This window comes from Salmo trutta, chromosome 34, assembly GCF_901001165.1.
Source record: "Salmo trutta chromosome 34, fSalTru1.1, whole genome shotgun sequence".
Lineage (NCBI taxonomy): Eukaryota > Metazoa > Chordata > Actinopteri > Salmoniformes > Salmonidae > Salmo > Salmo trutta.
The window spans coordinates 36,882,211-36,902,413 of NC_042990.1; the positions used below are offsets into that span (position 1 = coordinate 36,882,211).

The 20,203-nt window shown below is 41.6% G+C and overlaps 1 protein-coding gene across 4 annotated transcripts in view; it reads right to left on the reverse strand.

Annotated features, from left to right (window-relative positions):
• Nucleotides 1-325: 325 nt before the first annotated feature.
• epb41a (erythrocyte membrane protein band 4.1a) overlaps nt 326-20,203 on the reverse strand; it is a 128,943-nt gene continuing 109,065 nt past the window's right edge. For all 4 annotated transcript variants that reach the window (XM_029732792.1, XM_029732786.1, XM_029732789.1 and 1 more), the window contains 3 exons: nt 7,024-7,104; nt 5,936-6,066; nt 326-1,249 (listed from right to left, as the gene is read on the reverse strand). In XM_029732792.1, the coding sequence (XP_029588652.1) occupies nt 5,968-6,066; nt 7,024-7,104 (180 nt within the window). In that variant the 3' untranslated portion in view covers nt 326-1,249; nt 5,936-5,967. The remainder of the gene's footprint in view (nt 1,250-5,935; nt 6,067-7,023; nt 7,105-20,203) is intronic.

Below are 20,203 nucleotides of genomic sequence, written 5' to 3' on the forward strand. Positions count from 1 at the left end.
GAGGTTGAAATAACCAAATCCACTCATTTGAAGCGGTATCCACATACTTTTAGCCATGTAGAGTACAGTATATTCTGTATAGTGGTCCATCTTTATGGATGAGTAAACACTGCCCCCTTTGGTAGAAAAGTATAAATACATTGTAATGTTGCCTCTGCTGCTCTGCCATGCCAGGTACAAATAAATGACTGTTATGTAGCTGGTGGTTGGAACTCAGTGTGAGTAGCCTAATACAAAAACATGTAACTACAAACCTGTAAAGTCAGGGTGATCTAAAATGATGGATACATACACAGAAATAAGACAAGAGGATGTAAATAAAATAACAAATATAAATAATGTAATTTCAATACGCTGCTTCTTTCACTCCAGTCCTGATGAAGCCCCTTTTCCCCCCAGTGTGACTACAACAACGACGACTAAAAAAAACAGTCAAAAGGTGTGAATATCATCCAGAAGAATAGATAATGAAGTAATTTCTTCAAAAATATTAAATTGGCCCTCAAAAATGTTTGGATGGAATTAGATATTTTTTACACTTAAATTGAAAAAATACTTTTCACATTGAGAGGGAAAATAAATATTACAAACTTTTTGTACTGTACAAGAGATGAAACCAAAATTGGTTGTAAAGTTGTTTGATTTGAAGAAGGATCCTCGTATCATGATGGAGTTACAGAGTTACAGAAAAATCACCCACAATCCCTTGTCGTCATCCGCCTTCAGAATAAGCGTCCCTTCAAAGTTGACCTTGAAGATACCGATTTTCCAATTACGACGAGAAGACAAATCTTAGAAAAATATGAACAAAGTCCCTGCAATCTCTACACAATTAAAAGACCAAATGCCCTTTGAAAATTCTCATTAAAATCTCCAGAAAATGGGAGAAAGAGGAAAAAAATTCAAATACTTTACTTCAATATTTTTGTTGTTTAGAAAAGTCCAGTCCAGTCGTTTGGGATTTGGCAGTAGAGTGGAAGGGAGAGCGACAGAGAGGGATTGTTCTGGGAGTTATGTTTGTTCCCTTCTCCTTCAGTTAAACTCCATTGGCTGGGAGGATCAATGTTCACAGCTCAAAAGTGAAGCTTGTTCACTCTGGTTGGTTGGACCGGTTCAGTCTGGTGTGGTGGGGGGGGGGGGGCTCTGAGGTAAACATGTAGGACTGGTGGTGACACAAGTGGAGAAGGAAGGGGTGGGGGCTGTATATGAGTTCATCTTCCCTAGGCTCCGTGGTAGTTTTGGCCCCCAGCTTCACAGACAGTGGACAGAGAGAGAGAGAGACAACTTCAATAACACTACCTTAACATTCCCCTGATCCAACACTCAAGATAAAAAGCGTAAAAGCAGAAAATACTCAGAAAAGTGTGGGGCAAAAGAAGAACCACACCCATGTTATCACAATGATGAAGACATTAAAAAAAAGCAGGATGCAGACAGGGAGGAGGGTGGAGCACGCAAGAGCCTGGTGGAGACAAGGAACGGGTGTGGTCGGTGGGCGTAGCGGAGAGGGAGGGAGGGAATAGAATTGTTAGGGGTGTTCTCTGGCTTCACTGATGTAAACACTGTTAGGTTGAAGGAATGTGTAAGTTAAACAAAGCAGGACTCCATGAACACAGGGCTCCATGAACACAGGACTCCATGAACACAGGGCCTGAACACAGGGCTCCATGAACACAGGGCTCCATGAACACAGGGCCTGAACACAGGGCTCCATGAACACAGGACTCCATGAACACAGGGCTCCATGAACACAGGACTCCATGAACACAGGGCTCCATGAACACAGAGCTCCATGAACACAGGGCTCCATGAACACAGGGCTCCATGAACACAGGGCTCCATGAACACAGGGCTCCATGAACACAGGACTCCATGAACACAGAGCTCCATGAACACAGAGCTCCATGAACACAGGGCTCCATGAACACAGGGCTCCATGAACACAGGGCTCCATGAACACAGAGCTCCATGAACACAGAGCTCCATGAACACAGGGCTCCATGAACACAGGGCTCCATGAACACAGGGCTCCATGAACACAGGGCTCCATGAACACAGGGCTCCATGAACACAGGCCCTGAACACAGGACTCCATGAACACAGGGCCTGAACACAGGACTCCATGAACACAGGGCTCCATGAACACAGGGCTCCATGAACACAGGGCTCCATGAACACAGGGCTCCCTGAACACAGGACTCCATGAACACAGGGCCTGAACACAGGGCTCCATGAACACAGGACTCCATGAACACAGGGCTCCATGAACACAGGGCTCCATGAACACAGGGCTCCATGAACACAGGGCTCCATGAACACAGGGCTCCATGAACACAGGGCCTGAAGATGGTGGGACCGGGAGGGCACTCTCCCTCCCTGTCTCTCCTCCCTGTCTCAGAGGGAGAGGGTAGGAGCCACCGTGTGTGTACATACCACACTGGCAGCTGGCTAAACAGCACCAGACTCCGAGCCTACATCCCAAATCGCACCCTATTGAACTACGATTGACAAGAAACCTAGTCAAAATTAGTATATAGAACCTGGTCACTTTGTAGGGAATAGGGTGCCATTTGGGATGTAGATAGAGCCCGGGTGCTTTAACTGGACACAAACATGCAGGGCTACCATTAAAACCACATGGGCACCAGTGTTTACAGACTGTGTGCAGAGATGAACAGTTTAATGTAGGAATAGACCTGAGTAAACTATTATCACTAAATCCACGCACTTTAACAGCTGCTGCTAAAATTGCAAGGACATGTAGTTTTAAGTTGAAATACCAGTCTGCATGTCCAGTGGCAGTAGCATGCAGTGCTTTGAACTTGGGAGGAGGGATTTTATTGTAATGCTGATCATTAAGGCTTTGACTGCATCTTAAATGGCACTCAGTTCCCTTTACAGGGCATTCAGGAAGTATTCAGACCGCGTTGATATTTTCCACATTTTGTTACCTTATAGCCTTATTCTAAAATTGATTACATTTTTTTTTTAAACTCATCAATCTACACACAATACCCTTTAATGATAAAGCGAACACAGGTTTTTAAAAAATGTTTGCAAATGTATAAAAATACCTTATTTTACATAAGTGTTCAGACTCTTTGCTATGAGACTCAAAATAGAGCTCAGGTGCATCCTTTTTCCATTGATCATCCTTGAGATGTTTCTACAACTTCTTTGGAGTTCATCTGTGGTAAATTCAACTGACTGGACATGATTTGGAAAGGCACACACCTGTCTATATAACGTCCCACAGTTTTATTTTATTTAACTAGGCAAGTCAGTTAAGAACAAATTCTTATTTACAATGACGGCCTACCAGGGAACAGTGCCTTGTTCAGGTGCAGAACAACAGATGTTTAACTTGTCAGCTCGGGGATTCGATCCAGCAACCTTTTGGTTACTGGCCCAATGCTCTAACCACTAGGCTACCTGCCGCCAGTTGACAGTGCATGTCAGAGCAAAAACCAAGCCATGAGTTCAAAGGAATTGTCCGTAGAGCTCCAAGACAGGATTGTGTCAAGGCACAGATCTGGGGAAGGGTAACAAAACGTTTCTGCAGCATTGAAGGTCCCCAAGAACACAGTGGCCTCCATCATTCTTAAATGGAAGAAGTTTGGAACCACCAAGACTCTTCCTAGAGCTGGCCGCCCGGCCAAACTGAGCAATTGGGGGAGAAGGGACTTGGTCAGGGAAGTGACCAAGAACCCGATGGTCACTCTGACAGAGCTTCAGAGTTCTTCTGTGGAGATGGGAGATCCTTCCAGAAGGACAACCATCTCTGCAGAAATCCACCAATCAAGCCTTTATGGTAGAGTGGCCAGATGGAAGCCACTCCTCAGTAAAAAGGCACATGACAGCCCGTTTGGAGTTTGCCAGAAGGCACCTAAAGGACTTTCAGACCAAGAGAAACAAGATTCTCTGGTCTGATGAAACCAAGATTGAACTCTTTGACCTGAATGCCAAGTGTCACGTCTGAAGAAAACCTGGCACAATCCATACAGTGAAATATGGTGGTGGCAGCATCATGCTGTGGGGATGTTTTTCAGCTGCAGGGACTGGGAGACTAGTCAGGATCGAGGGAAAGATGAACGGAGCAAAGTACAGAGAGATCCTTGATGAAAACCTGCTCCAGCGCACTCAGGACCTCAGACTGGAGTGAAGGTTCACTTTCCAACAGGACACGACCCTAAGCACACAGCCAAGACAATGAAGGAGTGGCTTGGGACACCCCAAATACAGGTGTGCCAAGTTTGTAGCGTCATACCCAAGAAGACTCGAGGCTGTAATCGCTGCCAAAGGTGCTTCAACAAAGTACTGAGTAAAGGGTCTGAATTTGTATGTAAATGTAATATTTCAGCTTTTTCTTTTTAATACATTTGCAGAAATGCCTAAAAACCTGTTTTTACTTTGTCATTATGGGATATTGTGTATAAATTGATGAGGGTGGAAAAAAAACAATTTAATAAATTTTAGAATAAGCCTGTAACATAACAAAATTTGGAAAAAGTCAAGGGGTCTGAATACTCTCCAAATGACGAGAGCCCTGTGGGGAATAGGGTGGCATTTGGGACTCCCTTGACCATGGCTCCCTTGATCATATTGTTTACTTTATTTCGTCTTTGCAGGACCACTTAGCATATCGTTTTAGGGTCCTAATCGCTTTAGTGATTAGGATGGCGACTACAACCATTACACCTAGGACTGGGCGGTATAACATATTTTACTATATACCGGTATTGATGCATGGACCGGTTTGGGTTTCTACTTTATCTTCTATAACGGTATTTGAATGTTTGGTTTGTTAAATGTGATGCGCCGTGTGTAATGTCAATTTTTATAGTTTACTTCACTACTTGAGTCATCTCTCTCTGCTCTCTCTCTCCACGCTTTCCACACAGACCTAGACACCCCTGTCACTCAAGGAGTGCATTTGTTGTTTCTCGACCACGAGACACTTGCCTTGAGTCTGCAAGGTCAATGAAGCACATGCAACAATGTTGACGACTACGATGTTGTTTCCACTTTGCTTCTTAATATAAATCCACTGGCGTTCTATAACACGTTTTATTACATCTGCAAACAGCTAGTCTGTCTTTTCTTAGCAATTTGTGGCTAAGTCGTGTTTGTGCAAATGCTAATCGCTAGTTAGCTAAACATAGCTAGCTATACAGCCTAAAAATACCAGTGATGGTGTAGACCTAAATCAGCATGTTTTTCTGTACAACATTATCTTCCAAATCAAAGAGGAATAGGTGAAGCATGAATATGTTAGCTACATAAAGTAGCTAAGAGAAAATATTTAATGTAGCCAAAGATTATAGGGTCCCCTAGGAAACACTGACCAACACTTTGGATCCTACCATGTCACAATAACTCCTCCCTGGCATTTTCATTCACTGTCACTGTATTCAAAGTGCCCACTATTATCTTCTAACTATAGAATTAGAAAAATCATTCTATTTTCATGATTCCAACAGTTCACTTAAGTATTTTGATCTAAATTGCAAGTCAAATCACAATTACAACATTTGGTTAAAAATAAGGCCTCGATATTTTTTTTGCCTAAATCCTGCAGCCCTAGTGTGGATATCATCTCAAACAGGAAATGCTGAAATTGATGAAAATGTTGAAAAAAATGTTTGGTTGAAGTTTAATTGAACAGTATAAAACAATCAATTAAAATCACTTACAATGTATGCGTTACCACTCTAGGGACGCGCACATTGTCAACAATGTAGGGTTAGGGGTACTACTGGTCTGGTTATAGGAGAGGTGAGCTGAGCCTGGGGTTAATGTAGGGTTAGGGGTACTACTGACCTGGTTATAGGAGAGGTGAGCCTGGGGTTAATGTAGGGTTAGGGGTACTACTGACCTGGTTATAGGAGAGGTGAGCTGAGCCTGGGGTTAATGTAGGGTTAGGGGTACTACTGACCTGGTTATAGGAGAGGTGAGCTGAGCCTGGGGTTAATCTGGGGTGATCTCTGTTTCCTGGTGCACCACCACTTTGGTCACAGACATGTCCGGGTGCTGCTCCTTCGCCTCCTTGATGGCCTGGGCCAGAGCCTGAGAAGGGACACACACACACACACCCACACACATAGACACACACACACACACACATTTGGGAAGGTTCAATACATTGAGATTGATGGCACTAATAAAAAGGCTATACATACATTAAACACAATCACCCCACAGGCAAATACAGTCGCTAAAACCCACACGACTACAAGCTCTGGAAATGTTCATTACTCAACGGGGTACTACATTCGGACAAGCCTGCGTTTAGTTCACATCAACAACCAAGCTCTGAGTAATGTTCATTACTCAACGGGGTACTACATTCAGACAAGCCTGCGTTTAGTTCACATCAACAACCAAGCTCTGAGTAATGTTCATTACTCAACGGGGTACTACATTCGGACAAGCCTGCGTTTAGTTCACATCAACAACCAAGCTCTGAGTAATGTTCATTACTCAACGGGGTACTACATTCAGACAAGCCTGCGTTTAGTTCACATCAACAACCAAGCTCTGTAAATGTTCATTACTCAACGGGGTACTACATTCAGACAAGCCTGCGTTTAGTTCACATCAACAACCAAGCTCTGTAAATGTTCATTACTCAACGGGGTACTACATTCAGACAAGCCTGCGTTTAGTTCACATCAACAACCAAGCTCTGAGTAATGTTCATTACTCAACGGGGTACTACATTCAGACAAGCCTGCGTTTAGTTCACATCAACAACCAAGCTCTGAGTAATGTTCATTACTCAACGGGGTACTACATTCAGACAAGCCTGCGTTTAGTTCACATCAACAACCAAGCTCTGTTCTCTTTTTTTTTTATTTGAATTGCGCCACTAATAACAGAGGACTGAAATGTTAGATTGTGTGTAATAGATCTAAACCAGATGAAGAATATATTGTTACTCCACTGAAGTGGTCTCTAACGGAATACACAGTGAGCCAGCTAGCACAGAGCCGGGGGGCTAGAATTAGAAATCTGTCCCCCCACCTTGTCGTGATCAATCTCTGTGTCTCCAGTTATAACAATCCTCTTCTCAATGCGAGTCTCTGAGATCCCTCCTTTCACTGTCTGAAAGAGAGAGAGAAAAATAAAGAGATTGTTAAAAAAGGGCCAGGAGAAGAAAGAGAGAGAGAAAAAAAAGTTCACAAGGCATTAATGTTCAAACAGCATGATCAAAGGCAGCGTTGACCTGACAACATACTGCTAGAGAGATACTGTATAGAGAGAGAGCAGCTTTGGCCTGACAACATACTGTTAGATAGATACTGTATAGAGAGAGAGCAGCTTTGGCCTGACAACATACTGTTAGAGATACTGTATAGAGAGAGAGCAGCGTTGACCTGACAACATACTGTTAGAGATACTGTATAGAGAAAGAGAGCAGCTTTGACCTGACAACATACTGTTAGAGATACTGTATAGAGAGAGAGCAGCTTTGACCTGACAACACACTGCTAGATAGATACTGTATAGAGAGAGAGCAGCGTTGACCTGACAACATACTGTTAGAGTTACTGTATAGAGAAAGAGAGCAGCTTTGACCTGACAACATACTGCTAGAGAGATACTGTATTGAGAAAGGGCAGATTTGACCTGACAACATCCTGTTAGAGAGATACTGTATAGAGAGAGAGCAGCTTTGACCTGACAACATACTGTTAGAGAGATACTGTATATAGAGAGAGCAGCTTTGACCTGACAACATACTGCTAGAGAGATACTGTATAGAGAGAGAGCAGCTTTGACCTGACAACATACAGTTAGAGAGATACTGTATAGAGAGAGAGCAGCTTTGACCTGACAACATACTGCTAGAGAGATACTGTATAGAGAGAGAGCAGCGTTGACCTGACAACATACTGCTAGAGAGATACTGTATAGAGAGAGAGCAGCGTTGACCTGACAACATACTGTTAGATAGATACTGTATAGAGAGAGAGCAGCTTTGACCTGACAACATACTGTTAGAGAGATACTGTATAGAGAGAGAGCAGCTTTGGCCTGACAACATACTGCTAGAGAGATACTGTATAGAGAGAGAGCAGCTTTGGCCTGACAACATACTGTTAGAGATACTGTATAGAGAGAGAGCAGCGTTGACCTGACAACATACTGTTAGAGATACTGTATAGAGAAAGAGAGCAGCTTTGACCTGACAACATACTGTTAGAGATACTGTATAGAGAGAGAGCAGCTTTGACCTGACAACATACTGCTAGAGAGATACTGTATAGAGAGAGAGCAGCTTTGACCTGACAACACACTGCTAGATAGATACTGTATAGAGAGAGAGCAGCGTTGACCTGACAACATACTGTTAGAGTTACTGTATAGAGAAAGAGAGCAGCTTTGACCTGACAACATACTGCTAGAGAGATACTGTATTGAGAAAGAGCAGCTTTGACCTGACAACATCCTGTTAGATAAATACTGTATAGAGAGAGAGCAGCGTTGACCTGACAACATACTGTTAGAGATACTGTATAGAGAGCAGCTTTGACCTGACAACATACTGTTAGAGATACTGTATTGAGAGAGAGCGGCTTTGACCTGACAACATACTGTTAGAGATACTGTATTGAGAGAGAGCGGCTTTGACCTGACAACATACTGTTAGAGAGATACTGTATTGAGAGAGAGCAGCTTTGACCTGACAACATACTGCTAGAGAGATACTGTATAGAGAGCAGCTTTGACCTGACAACATACTGTTAGATAGATACTGTATAGAGAGAGAGCAGCTTTGACCTGACAACATACTGTTAGATAGATACTGTATAGAGAACAGCTTTGACCTGACAACATACTGCTAGACAGATACTGTATAGAGAGCAGCTTTGACCTGACAACATACTGCTAGAGAGATACTGTATACAGAGCAGCTTTGACCTGACAACATACTAATAGAGGTATACTGTATAGAGACAGAGCAGCTTTGACCTGACAACATACTGTTAGATAGATACTGTATAGAGAGAGAGCAGCTTTGGCCTGACAACATACTGTTAGAGATACTGTATAGAGAGAGAGCAGCTTTGACCTGACAACATACTGTTAGAGATACAGTATAGAGAGAGAGCAGCTTTGACCTGACAACATACTGCTAGAGAGATACTGTATAGAGAGAGAGCAGCGTTGACCTGACAACATACTGTTAGATAGATACTGTATAGAGAGAGAGCAGCTTTGACCTGACAACATACTGTTAGAGATACTGTATAGAGAGAGAGCAGCTTTGACCTGACAACATACTGTTAGAGTTACTGTATAGAGAAAGAGAGCAGCTTTGACCTGACAACATACTGCTAGAGAGATACTGTATTGAGAAAGAGCAGCTTTGAACTGACAACATCCTGTTAGATAGATACTGTATAGAGAGAGAGCAGCGTTGACCTGACAACATACTGTTAGAGATACTGTATAGAGAGCAGCTTTGACCTGACAACATACTGCTAGAGATACTGTATTGAGAGAGAGCGGCTTTGACCTGACAAAATACTGTTAGAGATACTGTATTGAGAGAGAGCGGCTTTGACCTGACAACATACTGTTAGAGAGATACTGTATTGAGAGAGAGCAGCTTTGACCTGACAACATACTGCTAGAGAGATACTGTATAGAGAGAGAGCAGCTTTGACCTGACAACATAATGTTAGATAGATACTGTATAGAGAGAGAGCAGCTTTGACCTGACAACATACTGTTAGAGATACTGTATAGAGAGAGAGCAGCTTTGACCTGACAACATAATGTTAGATAGATACTGTATAGAGAGCAGCGTTGACCTGACAACATACTGTTAGAGATACTGTATAGAGAGAGCAGCTTTGGCCTGACAACATACTGCTAGAGATATACTGTATAGAGAGAGAGCAGCTTTGACCTGACAACATACTGTTAGATAGATACTGTATAGAGAGAGAGCAGCTTTGACCTGACAACATACTGTTAGAGATACTGTATAGAGAGAGAGCAGCTTTGACCTGACAACATAATGTTAGATAGATACTGTATAGAGAGAGCAGCTTTGGCCTGACAACATACTGCTAGAGATATACTGTATAGAGAGAGAGCAGCTTTGACCTGACAACATACTGTTAGATAGATACTGTATAGAGAACAGCTTTGACCTGACAACATACTGCTAGATAGATACTGTATAGAGAGCAGCTTTGACCTGACAACATACTGCTAGAGAGATACTGTATACAGAGCAGCTTTGACCTGACAACATACTAATAGAGATATACTGCATAGAGACAGAGCAGCTTTGACCTGACAACATACTGTTAGATAGATACTGTATAGAGAGAGAGCAGCTTTAACAAGACAACATACTGTTTGATAGACACTGTACAGAGAGAGAGCAGCTTTGACCTGACAACATACTAATATAGATATAATGTATAGAGACAGAGCAGCTTTGACCTGACAACATACTGCGAAAGAGAAACTGTATAGAGAGAGAGCAGCTTTGACCTGACAACATACTGCTAGAGAGATACTGTATAGAGAGAGAGCAGCTTTGACCTGACAACATACTGCTAGAGAGATACTGTATAGAGAGAGAGCAGCTTTGACCTAACAACCTACTGTTAGATAGATACTGTATAGAGAGAGAGCAGCTTTGACCTGACAACATACTGTTAGAGATACTGTATAGAGAGAGAGCAGCTTTGACCTGACAACATAATGTTAGATAGATACTGTATAGAGAGCAGCGTTGACCTGACAACATACTGTTAGAGATACTGTATAGAGAGAGCAGCTTTGGCCTGACAACATACTGCTAGAGATATACTGTATAGAGAGAGAGTGGCTTTGACCTGACAACATACTGTTAGAGATACTGTATAGAGAGAGAACTGCTTTGTCCTGACAACATACTGTTAGAGAGACACTGAATAGAGTGAGAACTGCTTTGTCCTGACAACATAATGTTAGAGAGAAACTGTATAGAGAGAGCAGCTTTGAACTGACAACATACTAATATAGATATACTGTATAGAGACAGAGAAGCTTTGACCTGACAACATACTAATATAGATATACTGTATAGAGAGAGAGCAGCTTTGACCTGACAACATACTGTTAGAGAGATACTGTATAGAGAGCAGCGTTGACCTGACAACATACTGTTAGATAGAAACTGTATAGAGAGAGAGCAGCTTTGACCTGACAACATACTGTTAGATAGAAACTGTATAGAGAGAGAGCAGCTTTGACCTGACAACATACTGTTAGATAGAAACTGTATAGAGAGAGAGCAGCTTTGACCTGACAACATACTGCTAGAGAGATACTGTATAGAGTGAGAGCAGCTTTGACCTGACAGCATACTGCTAGAGAGATACTGTATAGAGAGCAGCTTTGACCTGACAACATACTGTTAGATAGATACTGTATAGAGAGATAGCAGCTTTGACCTGACAACATACTGTTAGATAGATACTGTATAGAGAACAGCTTTGACCTGACAACATACTGCTAGATAGTTACTGTATAGAGAGCAGCTTTGACCTGACAACATACTGCTAGAGAGATACTGTATACAGAGCAGCTTTAACCTGACAACATACTAATAGAGATATATTGTATAGAGACAGAGCAGCTTTGACCTGACAACATACTGTTAGATAGATACTGTATAGAGAGAGAGCAGCTTTGGCCTGACAACATACTGTTAGAGATACTGTATAGAGAGAGAGCAGCTTTGACCTGACAACATACTGTTAGAGATATAGTATAGAGAGAGAGCAGCTTTGACCTGACAACATACTGCTAGAGAGATACTGTATAGAGAGAGAGCAGCGTTGACCTGACAACATACTGTTAGATAGATACTGAATAGAGAGAGAGCAGCTTTGACCTGACAACATACTGTTAGAGATACTGTATAGAGAGAGAGCAGCTTTGACCTGACAACATACTGTTAGAGATACTGTATAGAGAGCAGCTTTGACCTGACAACATACTGCTAGAGATACTGTATTGAGAGAGAGCGGCTTTGACCTGACAACATACTGTTAGAGATACTGTATTGAGAGAGAGCGGCTTTGACCTGACAACATACTGTTAGAGAGATACTGTATTGAGAGAGAGCAGCTTTGACCTGACAACATACTGCTAGAGAGATACTGAATAGAGAGAGAGCAGCTTTGACCTGACAACATAATGTTAGATAGATACTGTATAGAGAGAGAGCAGCTTTGACCTGACAACATACTGTTAGAGATACTGTATAGAGAGAGAGCAGCTTTGACCTGACAACATAATGTTAGATAGATACTGTATAGAGAGCAGCGTTGACCTGACAACATACTGTTAGAGATACTGTATAGAGAGAGCAGCTTAGGCCTGACAACATACTGCTAGAGATATACTGTATAGAGAGAGAGCAGCTTTGACCTGACAACATACTGTTAGAGATATAGTATAGAGAGAGAGCAGCTTTGACCTGACAACATACTGCTAGAGAGATACTGTATAGAGAGAGAGCAGCGTTGACCTGACAACATACTGTTAGATAGATACTGAATAGAGAGAGAGCAGCTTTGACCTGACAACATACTGTTAGAGATACTGTATAGAGAGAGAGCAGCTTTGACCTGACAACATACTGTTAGAGATACTGTATAGAGAGCAGCTTTGACCTGACAACATACTGCTAGAGATACTGTATTGAGAGAGAGCGGCTTTGACCTGACAACATACTGTTAGAGATACTGTATTGAGAGAGAGCGGCTTTGACCTGACAACATACTGTTAGAGAGATACTGTATTGAGAGAGAGCAGCTTTGACCTGACAACATACTGCTAGAGAGATACTGAATAGAGAGAGAGCAGCTTTGACCTGACAACATAATGTTAGATAGATACTGTATAGAGAGAGAGCAGCTTTGACCTGACAACATACTGTTAGAGATACTGTATAGAGAGAGAGCAGCTTTGACCTGACAACATAATGTTAGATAGATACTGTATAGAGAGCAGCGTTGACCTGACAACATACTGTTAGAGATACTGTATAGAGAGAGCAGCTTAGGCCTGACAACATACTGCTAGAGATATACTGTATAGAGAGAGAGCAGCTTTGACCTGACAACATACTGTTAGATAGATACTGTATAGAGAACAGCTTTGACCTGACAACATACTGTTAGATAGATACTGTATAGAGAGCAGCTTTGACCTGACAACATACTGCTAGAGAGATACTGTATACAGAGCAGCTTTGACCTGACAACATACTGTTAGAGATACTGTATAGAAAAAGAGCAGCTTTAACCTGACAACATACTGTTTGATAGACACTGTACAGAGAGAGAGCAGCTTTGACCTGACAACAGACTGTTAGAAATAGCAGCTTTGACCTGACAACATACTGTTAGAAATACAGTATAGAGAGAGAGCAGCTTTGACCTAACAACCTACTGTTAGAGAGATACTGTATAGAGAGAGAGCAGCTTTGACCTGACAACATACTAATATAGATATACTGTATAGAGACAGAGCAGCTTTGACCTGACAACATACTGCGAAAGAGAAACTGTATAGAGAGAGAGCAGCTTTGACCTGACAACATACTGCTAGAGAGATACTGTATAGAGAGAGAGCAGCTTTGACCTGACAACATACTGCTAGAGAGATACTGTATAGAGAGAGAGCAGCTTTGACCTAACAACCTACTGTTAGAGAGATACTGTATAGAGAGAGATCAGCTTTGACCTGACAACGTACTGCTAGAGAGATACTGTATAGAGAGAGAGTGGATTTGACCTGACAACATACTGTTAGATAGATACTGTATAGAGAGAGAGCAGCTTTGACCTGACAACATACTGTTAGAGATACTGTATAGAGAGAGAGCAGCTTTGACCTGACAACATAATGTTAGATAGATACTGTATAGAGAGCAGCGTTGACCTGACATCATACTGTTAGAGATACTGTATAGAGAGAGCAGCTTTGGCCTGACAACATACTGCTAGAGATATACTGTATAGAGAGAGAGCAGCTTTGACCTGACAACATACTGTTAGATAGATACTGTATAGAGAACAGCTTTGACCTGACAACATACTGCTAGAGAGATACTGTATAGAGAGAGAGCAGCGTTGACCTGACAACATACTGTTAGATAGATACTGTATAGAGAGAGAGCAGCTTTGACCTGACAACATACTGTTAGAGATACTGTATAGAGAGAGAGCAGCTTTGACCTGACAACATACTGTTAGAGATACTGTATAGAGAGCAGCTTTGACCTGACAACATACTGCTAGAGATACTGTATTGAGAGAGAGCGGCTTTGACCTGACAACATACTGTTAGAGATACTGTATAGAGAGAGAGCAGCTTTGACCTGACAACATACTGCTAGAGAGATACTGTATAGAGAGAGAGCAGCGTTGACCTGACAACATACTGTTAGATAGATACTGTATAGAGAGAGAGCAGCTTTGACCTGACAACATACTGTTAGAGAGATACTGTATTGAGAGAGAGCAGCTTTGACCTGACAACATACTGCTAGAGAGATACTGAATAGAGAGAGAGCAGCTTTGACCTGACAACATACTGTTAGAGAGATACTGTATTGAGAGAGAGCAGCTTTGACCTGACAACATACTGCTAGAGAGATACTGAATAGAGAGAGAGCAGCTTTGACCTGACAACATAATGTTAGATAGATACTGTATAGAGAGAGAGCAGCTTTGACCTGACAACATACTGTTAGAGATACTGTATAGAGAGAGAGCAGCTTTGACCTGACAACATAATGTTAGATAGATACTGTATAGAGAGCAGCGTTGACCTGACAACATACTGTTAGAGATACTGTATAGAGAGAGCAGCTTTGGCCTGACAACATACTGCTAGAGATATACTGTATAGAGAGAGAGCAGCTTTGACCTGACAACATACTGTTAGATAGATACTGTATAGAGAACAGCTTTGACCTGACAACATACTGCTAGATAGATACTGTATAGAGAGCAGCTTTGACCTGACAACATACTGCTAGAGAGATACTGTATACAGAGCAGCTTTGACCTGACAACATACTAATAGAGATATACTGTATAGAGACAGAGCAGCTTTGGCCTGACAACATACTGTTAGAGAGATACTGTATAGAGAGAGAGCAGCTTTGACCTGACAACATACTGTTAGAGATACTGTATAGAAAAAGAGCAGCTTTAACCTGACAACATACTGTTTGATAGACACTGTACAGAGAGAGAGCAGCTTTGACCTGACAACAGACTGTTAGAAATAGCAGCTTTGACCTGACAACATACTGTTAGAAATACAGTATAGAGAGAGAGCAGCTTTGACCTAACAACCTACTGTTAGAGAGATACTGTATAGAGAGAGAGCAGCTTTGACCTGACAACATACTAATATAGATATACTGTATAGAGACAGAGCAGCTTTGACCTGACAACATACTGCGAAAGAGAAACTGTATAGAGAGAGAGCAGCTTTGACCTGACAACATACTGCTAGAGAGATACTGTATAGAGAGAGAGCAGCTTTGACCTGACAACATACTGCTAGAGAGATACTGTATAGAGAGAGAGCAGCTTTGACCTAACAACCTACTGTTAGAGAGATACTGTATAGAGAGAGATCAGCTTTGACCTGACAACGTACTGCTAGAGAGATACTGTATAGAGAGAGAGTGGATTTGACCTGACAACATACTGTTAGATAGATACTGTATAGAGAGAGAGCAGCTTTGACCTGACAACATACTGTTAGAGATACTGTATAGAGAGAGAGCAGCTTTGACCTGACAACATAATGTTAGATAGATACTGTATAGAGAGCAGCGTTGACCTGACAACATACTGTTAGAGATACTGTATAGAGAGAGCAGCTTTGGCCTGACAACATACTGCTAGAGATATACTGTATAGAGAGAGAGCAGCTTTGACCTGACAACATACTGTTAGATAGATACTGTATAGAGAACAGCTTTGACCTGACAACATACTGCTAGAGATACTGTATTGAGAGAGAGCGGCTTTGACCTGACAACATACTGTTAGAGATACTGTATTGAGAGAGAGCGGCTTTGACCTGACAACATACTGTTAGAGAGATACTGTATTGAGAGAGAGCAGCTTTGACCTGACAACATACTGCTAGAGAGATACTGAATAGAGAGAGAGCAGCTTTGACCTGACAACATAATGTTAGATAGATACTGTATAGAGAGAGAGCAGCTTTGACCTGACAACATACTGTTAGAGATACTGTATAGAGAGAGAGCAGCTTTGACCTGACAACATAATGTTAGATAGATACTGTATAGAGAGCAGCGTTGACCTGACAACATACTGTTAGAGATACTGTATAGAGAGAGCAGCTTTGGCCTGACAACATACTGCTAGAGATATACTGTATAGAGAGAGAGCAGCTTTGACCTGACAACATACTGTTAGATAGATACTGTATAGAGAACAGCTTTGACCTGACAACATACTGCTAGATAGATACTGTATAGAGAGCAGCTTTGACCTGACAACATACTGCTAGAGAGATACTGTATACAGAGCAGCTTTGACCTGACAACATACTAATAGAGATATACTGTATAGAGACAGAGCAGCTTTGACCTGACAACATACTGTTAGAGAGATACTGTATAGAGAGAGAGCAGCTTTGACCTGACAACATACTGTTAGAGATACTGTATAGAAAAAGAGCAGCTTTAACCTGACAACATACTGTTTGATAGACACTGTACAGAGAGAGAGCAGCTTTGACCTGACAACAGACTGTTAGAAATAGCAGCTTTGACCTGACAACATACTGTTAGAAATACAGTATAGAGAGAGAGCAGCTTTGACCTAACAACCTACTGTTAGAGAGATACTGTATAGAGAGAGAGCAGCTTTGACCTGACAACATACTAATATAGATATACTGTATAGAGACAGAGCAGCTTTGACCTGACAACATACTGCGAAAGAGAAACTGTATAGAGAGAGAGCAGCTTTGACCTGACAACATACTGCTAGAGAGATACTGTATAGAGAGAGAGCAGCTTTGACCTAACAACCTACTGTTAGAGAGATACTGTATAGAGAGAGATCAGCTTTGACCTGACAACGTACTGCTAGAGAGATACTGTATAGAGAGAGAGTGGATTTGACCTGACAACATACTGTTAGATAGATACTGTATAGAGAGAGAGCAGCTTTGACCTGACAACATACTGTTAGAGATACTGTATAGAGAGAGAGCAGCTTTGACCTGACAACATAATGTTAGATAGAAACTGAATAGAGAGCAGCGTTGACCTGACAACATACTGTTAGAGATACTGTATAGAGAGAGCAGCTTTGGCCTGACAACATACTGCTAGAGATATACTGTATAGAGAGAGAGTGGCTTTGACCTGACAACATACTGTTAGATAGATACTGTATAGAGAGAGAACTGCTTTGTCCTGACAACATACTGTTAGAGAGACACTGAATAGAGTGAGAACTGCTTTGTCCTGACAACATAATGTTAGAGAGAAACTGTATAGAGAGAGCAGCTTTGACCTGACAACATACTAATATAGATATACTGTATAGAGACAGAGCAGCTTTGACCTGAAAACATACTAATATAGATATACTGTATAGAGACAGAGCAGCTTTGACCTGACAACATACTGTTAGAGAGATACTGTATAGAGAGCAGCGTTGACCTGACAACATACTGTTAGAGATACTGTATAGAAAAAGAGCAGCTTTAACCTGACAACATACTGTTTGATAGACACTGTACAGAGAGAGAGCAGCTTTGACCTGACAACAGACTGTTAGAAATAGCAGCTTTGACCTGACAACATACTGTTAGAAATACAGTATAGAGAGAGAGCAGCTTTGACCTAACAACCTACTGTAAGAGAGATACTGTATAGAGAGAGAGCAGCTTTGACCTGACAACATACTAATATAGATATACTGTATAGAGACAGAGCAGCTTTGACCTGACAACATACTGCGAAAGAGAAACTGTATAGAGAGAGAGCAGCTTTGACCTGACAACATACTGTTAGATAGAAACTGTATAGAGAGAGAGCAGCTTTGACCTGACAACATACTGTTAGATAGAAACTGTATAGAGAGAGAGCAGCTTTGACCTGACAACATACTGTTAGATAGAAACTGTATAGAGAGAGAGCAGCTTTGACCTGACAAAATACTGTTAGAGAGATACTGTATAGAGAGAGAGCAGCTTTGACCTGACAAAATACTGTTAGAGAGATACTGTATAGAGAGAGAGCAGCTTTGACCTGACAACATACTGCTATAGAGATACTGTATAGAGAGAGAGCAGCTTTGACCTGACAACATACTGCTATAGAGATACTGTATAGAGAGAGAGCAGCGTTGACCTGACAACATACAGTTAGAGAGATACTGTATTGAGAAAGAGCAGCTTTGACCTGACAACATATTGTTAGATAGATACTGTATAGAGAGCAGCTTTGACCTGACAACATACTGCTAGAGAGATACTGTATTGAGAAAGAGCAGCTTTGACCTGACAACATATTGTTAGATAGATACTGTATAGAGAGCAGCTTTGACCTGACAACATAATGTTAGAGAGATACTGTATAGAGAGAGAGCAGCGTTGACCTGACAACATACTGCTAGAGATACTGTATTGAGAGAGAGCGGCTTTGACCTGACAACATACTGTTAGAGATACTGTATCGAGAGAGAGCGGCTTTGACCTGACAACATACTGTTAGAGATACTGTATAGAAAAAGAGCAGCTTTAACCTGACAACATACTGTTTGATAGACACTGTACAGAGAGAGAGCAGCTTTGACCTGACAACAGACTGTTAGAAATAGCAGCTTTGACCTGACAACATACTGTTAGAAATACAGTATAGAGAGAGAGCAGCTTTGACCTAACAACCTACTGTTAGAGAGATACTGTATAGAGAGAGAGCAGCTTTGACCTGACAACATACTAATATAGATATACTGTATAGAGACAGAGCAGCTTTGACCTGACAACATACTGCGAAAGAGAAACTGTATAGAGAGAGAGCAGCTTTGACCTGACAACATACTGCTAGAGAGATACTGTATAGAGAGAGAGCAGCTTTGACCTGACAACATACTGCTAGAGAGATACTGTATAGAGAGAGAGCAGCTTTGACCTAACAACCTACTGTTAGAGAGATACTGTATAGAGAGAGATCAGCTTTGACCTGACAACGTACTGCTAGAGAGATACTGTATAGAGAGAGAGTGGATTTGACCTGACAACATACTGTTAGATAGATACTGTATAGAGAGAGAGCAGCTTTGACCTGACAACATACTGTTAGAGATACTGTATAGAGAGAGAGCAGCTTTGACCTGACAACATAATGTTAGATAGATACTGTATAGAGAGCAGCGTTGACCTGACAACATACTGTTAGAGATACTGTATAGAGAGAGCAGCTTTGGCCTGACAACATACTGCTAGAGATATACTGTATAGAGAGAGAGCAGCTTTGACCTGACAACATACTGTTAGATAGATACTGTATAGAGAACAGCTTTGACCTGACAACATACTGCTAGAGAGATACTGTATAGAGAGAGAGCAGCGTTGACCTGACAACATACTGTTAGATAGATACTGTATAGAGAGAGAGCAGCTTTGACCTGACAACATACTGTTAGAGATACTGTATAGAGAGAGAGCAGCTTTGACCTGACAACATACTGTTAGAGATACTGTATAGAGAGCAGCTTTGACCTGACAACATACTGCTAGAGATACTGTATTGAGAGAGAGCGGCTTTGACCTGACAACATACTGTTAGAGATACTGTATTGAGAGAGAGCGGCTTTGACCTGACAACATACTGTTAGAGAGATACTGTATTGAGAGAGAGCAGCTTTGACCTGACAACATACTGCTAGAGAGATACTGAATAGAGAGAGAGCAGCTTTGACCTGACAACATACTGTTAGATAGATACTGTATAGAGAGAGAGCAGCTTTGACCTGACAACATACTGTTAGAGATACTGTATAGAGAGAGAGCAGCTTTGACCTGACAACATAATGTTAGATAGATACTGTATAGAGAGCAGCGTTGACCTGACAACATACTGTTAGAGATACTGTATAGAGAGAGCAGC